The following is a 12,462-nucleotide window of genomic DNA, read 5'->3' on the forward strand; positions in this document are numbered from 1 at the left end:
TCTGGCGCAATCCTTGATTATCTGCATAGCCCACATTGTCACAACAATCAGTGGAAACAGTACCCTGACTAGGTTACTAACATGCGAAAAAATTTACAATCACTTTAGGATATGCCAAAGAATGTGAAGGTGAAAGCCTGCGCACTCAAGAGGCATCTGCTAAATTACTTGACAGTCTCATTGGAATGCGTTGTTAAAAGAGAAAAGAAGCCACCATGAACGGCAATGCTTATTCCAGCAAAAGCAATGTTTGCTTACTGTCACCAAAGATAAACGCAGGTAATTACCTCATCAGATGTGGTACGCCTGAACGACAGCTGCAAGGGAGGACTGCATTCATCCTGCGATGCAAAAGACGATCCATCATTAATCGTGTTTTATCGCAACAACCAATCTTGTGTATGGTGTTCCTGGTGAAAAGAGACCATACAGACGCAGGTACCGGGTGTCCGGAAATTATATTTTGACAGGGCCCGCACGACGAGGCGGGAGCGGGACCAAACGCCACTGGCCCTCGTTTTCATAACCGCCGATTCCATTGCTCGTGCACCGTCAGCGTACTGGGAGCGTCGTCATCGTCTTTTGTGGTCGGATCCCTGTGGCACATAGTAGTGCGCTACAGGGCCCCCCTTGTAGCGAGGAAGCCGTGAGCTGAATGGATGGCGAAGAGCAGATGGTGATAGTGCGAAACGCACGCGGCCAGTAGGACTGGCCTGGTCGGGAATGAATGTGGTAGCAGAAGTAGCTGAAGCGTCAGAGTCCAAACAAGCAGGCTTCAGACGGCCGACAGAAACCGTGTCTTCCCAGGCATTGATGAACAATAGAAAGTTTTTAGGTGCACGCTTGAGTACTTTGAACGGACCACGATACGGGGGCCGTAAGGGAGCACGCAAGGCATCGTGGCACACAAGGACGTGCGGGCAGCTCTGCGGGCGGTTAGGCCAGGGTTGACGTATACCCGGCGGGAAGAACGTCGTTGTCGGGGAGGAATGACCCTACGCATAGCGCTGCGTAGATAGTAGGCATGGTCGGAACCGCCAGTGGGTACGATGGGCGAGTTGCCGAAGAATTCGCCAGGGACTCGATGAGTTGTGCCAAACGTAAGCCCGGCGGCGCTGGAGGCAGATTCACTGCGAAAAGCGGTGCACATGCCAAGCATAACAAAAGGAAGGCGGTCGATGCATGGTAAAGGAAAAGTCAAATCAATGAGTGAAGCCTTCAGTTGGCGGTGAAAAAGTTCGATGATCCCATTGGATATCGGGTGAAAATAGCTAGTCTTGATATTGGCACCGACATCCGCGTTGCTGCTGATAGCCAACGGCGAGCAACGAGCGACCACTCCGCCCCCCCCCCCCCTTCCCCAATGTCATTGACGCGGAGGAGCCGAGAGAGATTAATGAACAATGTTGAGGCGAATTGACGGCCCCGCTGAGTCCTAATGGTGGAATAGTGGCTCATCAAGAGTATGATGAGTGCTCGAGCTATCGATTTGGCCGTTATGTCCAGGAGGGGCATCGCTTCAGGGCACCTGGTGAACCTGTCAATGCAGGTTAACAGGTAGCGATGTATCCCGCAGGGAAGAAGGGCGCTAACAATATCGATGTGCAGATGGCTGAAGCGAGCGTCCGGGGATGGAAATGTGCCAAGAGGTGTCACAGTATAACGATGCACTTTAGAATGTTTGCAGTTGAAGCATGCGTGTGACCAGCGACGGACGTCTGCTCTGATACTGAGCCACACATAACGAGAAGTGACGAGTCGCAGTGTCGTGTGAATGACAGGATGAGCCAATGAAAGGAGGGCATCAAAGACGGGCCGTTGGTATGGGCGAGGCACGTAAGGACGAGGACGTCCGATGGACGTATCATAAACGAGGGGCACGTCACAGTGAGGAAGCAAAATATCTTTAAACAGCAGAGAGGTGCCGCTCGTATGAAGCAGCTGGAGCTCGGCGTCGACACTCTGGGTGGTAGCAACTGTCGTGAAGTGGATGACCGGTCAGCCATGGTCCGTTGCATGGATGGCGGTGAGAAAAAGTGCGTCGGCAACGGCATTGGATTTTCCCCTGACGTCACGAATGTCGCTGGTGTATTCTGAAATGTAGGCGAGCAGTCTGATTTCGCAGGGAGCGTAGGAGGTGATGCTGGACACTAGGGCGCGTCAGTGGTTTATGACCAGTGAAAAATGAAATTTGAAAAGCGCTTCACATCAAAATATATGGCAAGCAGCTCTCGGCCAAACGTGCTGTAGCGGCGCTCGGGGGACGCAAGCTTCTTGGAAAAGAAGGCGATGGGCTGCCAAGCACCAGCAACGAACTGCTGCAAGACTGCGTTGACAGCGGTGTCCGATGCGTCAACTATGACAGAGGTTGAGGCGTCGCATGTGGGTGGACGAGGAGCGTCGCGCTGGCAACGGCTTCTTTGATGCCTCTAAACACACGGTCGAGTGTAGCGAGGCGGCAGTGTAGCAGTGTAGCGGTGGTGTAGTGTAGCGACTGTTCCAGGTCACGGGAGGATTCTGTGTCTTGAGGTCCGAGGGAAGGTCGTGGAGAGGCTGCGGTATATTGGCGCAGCGAGTAATGAAGCGGCGATAATACCTTGCGAGGCCAAGAAATTCGGGCAGTTGCATGGTGGTGGACGCTGAAGAAACTCACGGATGGCTGTGACGCGGGTCGAGAGTGGACGAAAGCTGTGTGCGTTAATGCAACGGCCGAGAAAATCCAACTCCGTAACACCGAACTCGGTCTTCAGACCTTTAACAAAAAGATCAAGCTTGCCTAGTTTTGAACACTTGACGTAGATGAAGCTTGTGAGCTTGGGCGGTGGTGCTGTAGACGAGGATGTCAAGATAGGCAATGGCGCACGTCAAGCCACGTAATACCTGGTAAACAAAACGCTGAAAGGTGTGGGCCGCATTACGAAGACCAAATGGCATGTGCAGGTATTCGAACAGGCCGAAGGGTCTTATAATGACGGCCTTCGGAGCATCTGAGGGCTCCACAGGAACATGGTTTTAGGCTTTCACCAAGTCGACCTTGCTAAAAATGGTGCAGCCGTACAGTGCTGACGTAAAATGCTGAAAGCGAGGTATTGCACCAGTCCGGGGCAGTGAGAGCACGGCAATCGCCGCAGGGGCGTCAGTCACCGGTCTTCTTAGGCACCATATGGAGTGGCGAGGCCCAAAGATTGGAGGAGGGACGCATGAAGACAAGGTCAAGCATGTGCTCAAACTCCTCTTTGCGGGGACAGCTAGATGATCCGGCGCGAAAAGACGAGCCCGAGCAAACATGGTAGAGCCAGTTGTGACGATATCATGTGTCACGCTGTGAGCGACCGAGCATTGAAAGGAGAGGGGTTGGAAGACGGTCCGGGAACTTGGCAAGGACGACTGACCAAGGGTCGGGAACGGCCACGTGCGCCTGGACAAGATGGAGTGGTGGAGTGCGACAGGAAGCGCCTCGGACGGTTAAGTTCGTCTCGGTGTCCAAGGCGCGGCTGCACCGCACGTCGACGACGAGCTTGTAGGGCAAAAGAAAGTCGCCTCCGATGATGGTTTGGCGCACGGCCGCGATGACAAAGTTCCAGCGATAGGTACGGCTGAGACCGATGCCAAGAGTCACCGATTTTTGGGCGTAGGTCCGCATGGTCGATGCTTTGACCGCGGTAAGAGGAGGTGAGTCGGCAGGATGGCGGCGCTCAGCCAACGTAGGAGGAAGGACGAAGATCTCGGCGCCAGTGTCGACGAGATAGCGGCCTTTGGTGACACGGTCGGTGACGTGGAAAAGACGACTGCACGTGGGGCAGAGAACAGCGGTCGCTGTCCGTGTTCGGCCCAACTGTTTTCAGCATAGGAGGAGGGCTGGCGGCACTGGTTTGTGCGAGAGCCGCAGCGACAGTGGTACCAGAAAACCGTAATGGGAGGAGGAGAACGGTGTTCAGAGTGACCGGGGCTGGGGCGGCGAGGTCGTGACGAAGAACGCGGTTATCGTGTTCGGATGGCAGCGACCTCAGCTGATAATTGCGCTACTTGCCTTGTGAGCTCCTCGTTAGCTTTGAGGAGATGCTCATAGCTGTCGTCAGCGGTTTCGCCATGGGACGGAGAGTCAGGAGAGCGATGGGCTGTGGCAACGGAGAGAAAACCGACATCCATAATCTTGTCGGCCAACTGCGCCATATATTTCAGTGTCGAGGATGAAGGCACGGTCAGGATCATGTGCACCTGTGGTGGAAGGCGCTGCAGAAAAAGTTCCCGGAGAAGTGCGCTGTCGGTTGGAGGAGCCAGCTCTCCAGCCAGGATTTGCATGCGACGCAATAAGTCGGTACGTTTGCGGTCGCCGAGCTCCTCCAATGTAAGAAGTTGCTGTAATCAATGCTGCTCAGTTTCTTTCGTGCGCTGGGTGAATGTCGCCTTAAGGTGGTCATAGGGGCATTCGACGGGTGGGCAGCGTAGAAGATCGCGAAAAATTGCAGCAGTATGAGGTGGAAGCGCTCCAACGACGTGATCGACTATAGTCAACTACGAACTGAGGCGGTTGCGACGGAACAAGGATTCGATGGTAATGAATCAAAGTTCCGAGTCCGACGACCAGAACTCCGGGAGCTTGAGAGCGGAGACCTCGGGATCGCAGGGCGGTAGCGCTGATGGCAGTACTTGATTGGGATAATCCGAGGCCATGACTTACTTGATAGAAGGCTAACAGCAAAGACAGCAGGTCTCGATCTCCTTGCGGCAGAAGGTCCAGCGAAGCGGCGGAGTCACCAATTTCTAGGTGAAGAAAAACCCCACAGAAAACCCGCTGGTGCCTGGTGTCCACAAATTATATTTTAACAGAGCCGACTCATACAGGTGGGAGCGGGACCAATCGCCACTGACCTTCGTTTTCGTAACTGCTGATTCCACTGCTCGCGCAACGTCAGCGTGCTGGGCATGTCGTCATCATCTTTTTGTGATCGGATCACAGTGGCACGTAGCAGTGCACTACAGTGTATTATACTGCTACAATGTAAAAAAGTGCGGTTGCTACATTCGTTGATAAAAAGTATATAACTGACATTAACACACTATAATCAGCTCACCTTTGTCTTAAGAATGTCAACATCACCCACGATGACATCGCGGTCAGCGAGATTAGTGTCTTTGCTTGGTTCCTAACATGAAAAAGAAACAATCTGCCGGGAATGGCATTACTTACTAGAAATAAATGTAGTTTGCTTACTTTAGCTTACACATCTAAGTATCTTGTGGAAATGGCTGCTATAGAACATGGGTTGAAAGGGAGGACTGCTTTGAAAAAATGAATGTAGAAAATGTTGCACCAGGAAGGGTCTTATCTCCCAGCAACAACCATTTTTCCTATGCTGAAATATGGTTTTGACAAGTAAAAGCCAAGTAAAGACAACACAAACAGATGATCTCGTCAAGGACACTCGAATTAAGGTTGGATGAAGGCCACGAAACAGCACAGAGTTGTTACCTTACATTACAGAAAGAAATGTGGTTTCCACTTTTGTTCAGAAATGTTATACATAAGTGACGTATGCTAAAAACGCCTCCCCTCTACCTTCATCACGTCAGCATTATCCACAGTGCTACAGTACTTAGCAAGAAGAGTGCCTTCACTGGGTTATTAAATTGCAAAAGAGCCAATCCCCCGTAAAAGGCGCGGTTTGCCCATGGTGACGATACATCGCCAAACATTGCCACAGCTAATTATCTCATCCCAGGTTCTGATACAGAACAACATACAGACCGATACGTAAATGGGGAAACATGCTCGACACGTGGTGTTGTCTCGTGCTAGCAACCACTCTTGGCCATGCGTTACTATAACCAGTGGCGTAGCAACAGGGGGGGCCGGGTGGCCGTGGGCCCCGGGTGCAAGGGGCCAGTGGAGGGGGGGGGTGTCATATACGTCTGAAGACACCCCTCTTTCCGCCGGCTACACCCGGGGGGGGGGGGGGGGTGACAGAAGAGCTATGTGCCCCGGGTGCCAGACGACCTAGCTACGCCACTGACTATAACGCTTCCAAGTACATATCGAGTAATGACAGCACGCAGAAGTGTTTTAAGCGAGGCAAGTTGGTTTAGCACTCAACACAGCGAACGGCGCAGACGACGGGACAATCGAAATGGACAGCCCCATATCTACACTCTCCCACAAAATATTGCGGAGCACACGAGTGCGTGGCGATCACCTTCTAGCGGCCCACCTCTGGTGTCGAGACCAACACCTGCGCGTATGCGCGTCCCTCCGAGACTGCAAGCGTGCTTGTTTCCGCGCTTCCTCCTTGCGCGCCGGCATACGCGCCGGCGATATTCTAACGTAGCCGCGAGGTGCCCTTCTTGCGATTGGCGCTGCGGCGCCTTCAACGAGCAAAGTTATGCGAAGCGTCAGCCTGCGCGCACCACTGCGGCAGCTTTTAGTCTAGTCACGAGCACGTACGCGTAGGACCCGGTGGCCAACGCAACAAGCAATTTTTTTTTTCTGCGCTGCGCCTTCTCGAGGACGATCTTCATTGTTTCTTTCTTTTTACGAACGGGGCGTTCCCCGCAGAAGAGGGTGGGAGAAAACGCGCTCTATAGAAGGAGACAGGCAAGTCGAAAATGAACTCTTGATTTAGGTTGTGTATAAACGAAGTTTTGCTCGTCGAAGCCGCCACAGCGCCAATCGCAAGGGGGACACCTCGCGGCTGCGCTCTGTTATCGCCGGCGCGCAAGGAGGAAGCGCGGAAACAGCTTGCAGTCTCGGAGGAACGCGCATGCGCGCAGGCGTCGTTCTCGACACCAGGGGTGCGCTGCTAGGAGGGCAGAAGTAGTGTTCCTGTATATGCTCCCGCAGGGAGCAGAGTTGCGCATAACTTTTCCGGCGCCCCTCGCACCGCTATTGGCCGAGCGCGAAAATTACGTCAAATGATCCGCGCCGCTGCGAAGCCAACTTTACGGGCGCATCGCCGACTCATGCGAACTCGTCGTTTCCTTCACTACCATCGCCATTGCAATCAGTGGACCATCGATCGTGCGTTCAGAGGAGCAGCTAGAAGCTCTTGCATCTTGAATCTTTTTCTACTTGCGGATTTGCTGCTACTAAATAGTAAGCGCTACTAAATAGTAAGTACTCCTAAATAGTAATAGTAAATAAAAGTAAGCTCTTAAAATGTGCGCATGTCAACATTTGAAATGCGATTAAATCTGTGTCTGCACCGCATGTATCGAAAACGTGCAGCGGTTGTGAACGATGGTTAGTGATAAATGGCGCTCTGTTAACGGTCACTGACATAACTGCAGGCACGATAGCTCTCTTGGCGACGGTCATTAATCGGCTGGTTTCGGCAGCCAAAATGCGCCAAGTGTCCACCTTACGTGTGTGAAGTTGTAAACACTCTTTAAAGCATTTCTTGTTTTCTGACCATGATAAGACAACTTCATATGCATGCTGAAAATCATTGCACCGCTTTTTGTGGCAACGTACTGCGCGTTTGCGAGCGAACTTTGGAGCTGTTCGAGCCACGGGAGTATTTTATTTTGGGGAATCGAAGGCGTTCCTACCCCCTATTTGTACGTTCGTGTGTGTGTTTGTATATGCGTGTTTACATAAGTACATACAAAGTTTCGGTTGGTTGGAAGCCCACCCCCTCCGGCTGCACGAATGACTCGTTCGAGCGTAGCCTGTATTAAGAAGTGCCCTTTGCTAAGCGCCTGCGAACAACTGACGCTTGTAGCTCGCGACCACTAGAGAAAAAGGCGGAACACCGCGCGGCATTTGGCTCCTGCGCGCGCGAGGAGTGGCTTCGCTGCAGAGCTGGATCACGGCGGCGGACCTATGCGCAACTCTGCTCCCTGCGGGAGCATATACAGGAACACTAGGGAGAAGCGCCGTTTTGCCACGCGCTCGCGCGCTTCGCAATATTTTGTGGGGGAGCGTACATGCCCTGTACATTTAACTTGGCCTGTATATACGCTGTTTTGCGTGTTCAACAACACACAAGCCCCATCTCTTTTACATTTCCCAGCAAATTTATTTTTGTATTATTGGATATCCCTTTCTTAAACCAATCAGTTCATGATAACAGGGCTTTGTTGAAAAAAAGGTAACATTACTAGCATCACTAGCCAGTGAACACATCGCGTTAATTATTACTTGAATTTGAACTTGCTTCTTCATTATGATCCCCTAATCTTGCTTATTTAACCACTGTGCTCTAATCAGTCCACAATGGAGCCGCTCGATTTATCTCACAAAATTGCAACTACAGCGGAAGCATTACGCAAACTAAAAGGTATTTTTCAATTCTTTCTTTGAACACTTGTGATGATGTAGCACTCTTCTCGCTGTCTCACAAGTACGTTCACGGACGACGGCCATCACCTATGACTCTGGCTAAAATAATAGTCAGTGTGTCTCCAAGCGACAGCAAACATTACTTTTGTTCTGACCAGCTACGTGGCATTTTTATATATTTAAACTCTAGGTAAAAATAGCTGGGATACCCTGTATAAATCGGGTAACAGACTTTCACCACTAAAGTACAGACCCATTTTCTTAACTAGCATTCGCTGCAATGTAATGGATCATATATTATACCCGCAACCATTTACCATTCTTGAAAGTAATGCCTTTTTCACATTATCACAACATGAATTTCGGCGCTTGTTTTCCTTTGAAACGCAACTTCTTTTCACGCCTTCGCTGCATGCTCTACTATTCCAGGGTTCCCGTGCTGATTGTACTTTTCTTGATTTTTTCATGGCAGTTGACAAAGTATATCATACATTCCTAATGTATAAGCTGGCCTTGCTTAATTTGGATTTTAATCTACTGCTATGCCTGGAGTGTTTTTTTACTAATCGCATTCAGTGTGTTACTATAAACGACCACGATTCACCACGATATGAGGTAACATCCGGTGTTCCTCATGGTTCTGTTTTAGTTCCATTGCTTTTTGAATTTATGTTGATGACTTACCTAACCAAGTGTCTCCATTAATGCATTTATATGCAGACGAGTGCGTTTTTTTACCGCGAAGTCCGTGACCTCAGTGACGAGCAGGTCTTACAAGCCTACCTTAATTTTGTCGCATTTCGGTGTAAAACTTGGAAAATGGAACATAACCTTAGCAAGTGTAAAATAATGCGCGTTTCACGTCAGAACATTTGTCCCTCCGTCTTACAACTTAAACAATATTTCACTATAGACAGTATCTGCCTACAAGTACTTAGGAGTTCTCATATCTGCTACTCTGACTTGGATACCCCACATTCACTCGGTAATCTCTAATTCTAACCGCACGTTAGGGTTTCTCTGGCTCAACTTCTGTAAAGCCCCTGTCCCTCTAAGAATACTCGCATATAAGACACTTGTTCCATCAAAACTGGAATACGCAGCTTCAATCTGGTACCCTTACCAAGGTAATCTATCTCAAACATTTGAACTTTTCCAGAATAACGCAACTCGCTTTATCCTTTCAAATTACAACCGCACAGCCAGCGTAACACTAATGAAAAATAGCTTATTATTGGCATCGCTGCCATTACGGCGAAAGGCTTTCTGTCTCTGCCTTTTCCATAAAATTTACAATCACACGTCTTTGAGAGACCAGCTCATTTCAACACCCACCTATTATTCGCCTCTGGTTGAGCACAAAAATAAAGTCGGCTGCATCCACTGCAATACGAAGACGTTATCTTATTTTTTCTCATTGACACTTTAAATCTAATTAAACTTTTTGAGAAGTTGAATAATTAGTTAAGATTAATTATCCAATTAGGTGGAATGAAAATAATATAATTAATCTCCAAGCGACGGCAAAGTAACGGAGCATATATTATACTCGCAACTATTTACCTTTCGTGAAAGTAATGGCTTTTTCACATCATCACGGCATGGATTTCGGCGCTCGTTTTCGATCACAACGTCACGCGCAACTCACAATGTCACGAACAACTAAAGACTGGAACCGCCTGCCGGCTCTATCACCTGCCAGCTCTATTGCATCTATCATCGATAGTGAGCTTTTTCGCACATGCTCATTTGATTATTTTTCTTGTGATACTAACGCCTGGTATTTTTTTTTCTTGTTCTAGTACGTATCATATACCTCTGCAGTAAAGATATACATATGTTCGCGTGATGCACTTTCACCGGGCATCTCACATTATGTACGCATCTGGCATATTGTTAACCACTGGTGTTTCTCTTCTTTTTTCTCATATTTTTTCCTTCTGGTTTGCTAGATACATACTTGTTTAATGTCAGGCCATTTTTACTGTTTGTTACAATTAATGTTTTTGAGTGTTCCTGTATTTCTTAACACTTGTACATTGTTGCCAATCTTTTTCTTTCTTTTCTAAATATTCATTTTTCAATTGTAACTTAACTCCCCTTTTTTTAAACTTCGGTGATTGAGGGTACTTATAATAAATAGATAAATAAATAAATAAATAAATAATTCCAGCAAATCACACGTCAACTGCCATCCGTTGAATGAGGTTGGAATACGAGCAGTGACACCACTGGCACCCTATTATGCAGGAAAACTCACGAAACGGTCCAGAGTTATGACATTAAATTGCAGAGGAATGAAGTATGGTTACTACATTTGCTGATGATCGTTATAGATTATAGAGGTGCTACAAGCAGGTCACCTCTGTCTCAAGTAAACCATATCAGTGTTACACACGACGCCGCTGTGTTCTGCGCAAAGACCATCTTCATTCCTTTCTTATAACGCAAAAAAGCACATTCCACCAGGTATGGTATTATCTTTTTTGATCAATCTTTTCTACGTTGAGATGCAGTCTTTCCAAGTAAATTCCAAGTAAAGAAAATAAGTATATACTCTTTCACAGTTATCTCGTCGAAGATATTGAATCATGGTGGAATGGCAACACTGCTACTACTCGTATTTTATAACGCAAAAAAAGGTTTATTGCACGGGCGGGAGTTCTGATTTAAAAGTGCAGGCGGAGGGCCCTTACTGGGTTTTTAAGCTGCATAAGAGATAATCCACCAGGGATTGTGTTGCCTCAGTAAAGACGAAGTTTCCGTACTCTCACAAAAAAGACATCTGAAAACATCATCAAAGCTTCCACTGAACAACGGCTGAATGGAAGGACTGGTTGCATCCTAAACCGCAAAATACGATCTAAAGCCTATAGGGTTGTCTCGTAGTAGCAACTAATCTTACATATGCTGAACTATAATGTAGCCATGTAAGTGCCAGGTAAAGACAATGCGCACATGACACTTCTTTAAGCATCTCGTTCAAAATAGTACTGAAATATATTTGAATAGTTGCACATGTACCACTGTTTTTTTTTTAATATGCAGGAAAATAATGAAATCGACCATAGTTGTATACATTTGCAGAAAGGAGTATAGTTTCTAAATCCTTTGATGAAAGTTACACTTACGTGAGATACTAAAAATAGCTCACCTTTGTGTCAACCATTTCAGTATTTCCCGCGTTGATACCGCCCTCAGTGGGAAGGGTGCCTTCACGGGGCACCTAAATTGTAGAAGAGACAATGCCTCACAGATGGCGTTATTTGCCGACGGTAACAATAAACTTTGCCCACTATCGCCAAACACAGACGTGGCTAATTATCTCATCAAAGAACAAGGGCTCAAAATAGAGGACAGCTTCTATCTCAGAAAGTACTGAAGACAATCAATGAGGTATGGCGTTGTTGCCTAGTAACAACCAATCTTGCATGTGCTGTGCTAGACTGTTGCGCCCCCCCCCCCTAAAAAAAAAAGGATGCCATGTGGAGACAACAAACACAAATGCTCATTGCCGGGCAAGTTGGTTTACGCTCAGTATGGGGAATCGTGCTGACGATGGCACCATGGAAACGGAGAACGCATACGTGTATGTCTTCTGTAATTTTACTGGCCATCTCTGCACTGTTTCTCGTGATGTCTAGCACGCACAGCTCCCTCCTTTCATAGATAAATTAAACAAAATCATGGGGTTTTGCGTGCCAAAACAACAATGTCATTACGAGGCGCGCCGTATACCGTTGGACTCCGGATTAATTTTCACCACCTGGGGTCCTTTAACCTGCACGCAATACACGGTACGCGAGCGGCTTTTTTTTTTATCCTTTTTTTTGTGTGCATTTTGCTCCCATCCAAATGCGGCCGCCGTGGCAGGGATTCGATCCCGCGACCTCGTGCTAAAAGCGCATCGCCGAAGCCACTAAGCAACCATGGTGGATGCCCTTCTTTGATAATTATTATCAAATATACTATTGAATGAGTCATACTGGATAATACACGGCGCACACATTTGCCCATTCTGGTTATTTATGTGCGCTGTTTATGTCTGACATGAGACATTACCAACTCACCCAAGTCGAAATTTTGCGGCAATTTATACACTGAGGATTCAAAAGAGTGCTAGCAACGTTTGGACCGTTTTGCGATTTTTCTTGCATTTTTAACATAGCAGCGTTGCCAGGTTA

General features: G+C 48.1%; 1 protein-coding gene across 1 annotated transcript in view; it reads right to left on the reverse strand.

Annotated features, from left to right (window-relative positions):
• LOC129385921 (uncharacterized) overlaps nucleotides 1–12,462 on the reverse strand; it is an 81,166-nt gene that overhangs the window by 27,146 nt on the left and 41,558 nt on the right. Inside the window, exons 10-12 of the mRNA XM_055073083.2 lie at nucleotides 11,433–11,504; nucleotides 5,076–5,147; nucleotides 288–341 (exon numbers count right to left, since the gene is read on the reverse strand). Coding sequence (XP_054929058.2) covers nucleotides 288–341; nucleotides 5,076–5,147; nucleotides 11,433–11,504 — 198 coding nt within the window. The remainder of the gene's footprint in view (nucleotides 1–287; nucleotides 342–5,075; nucleotides 5,148–11,432; nucleotides 11,505–12,462) is intronic.

Source organism: Dermacentor andersoni, chromosome 7 (assembly GCF_023375885.2).
Source record: "Dermacentor andersoni chromosome 7, qqDerAnde1_hic_scaffold, whole genome shotgun sequence".
NCBI lineage: Eukaryota > Metazoa > Arthropoda > Arachnida > Ixodida > Ixodidae > Dermacentor > Dermacentor andersoni.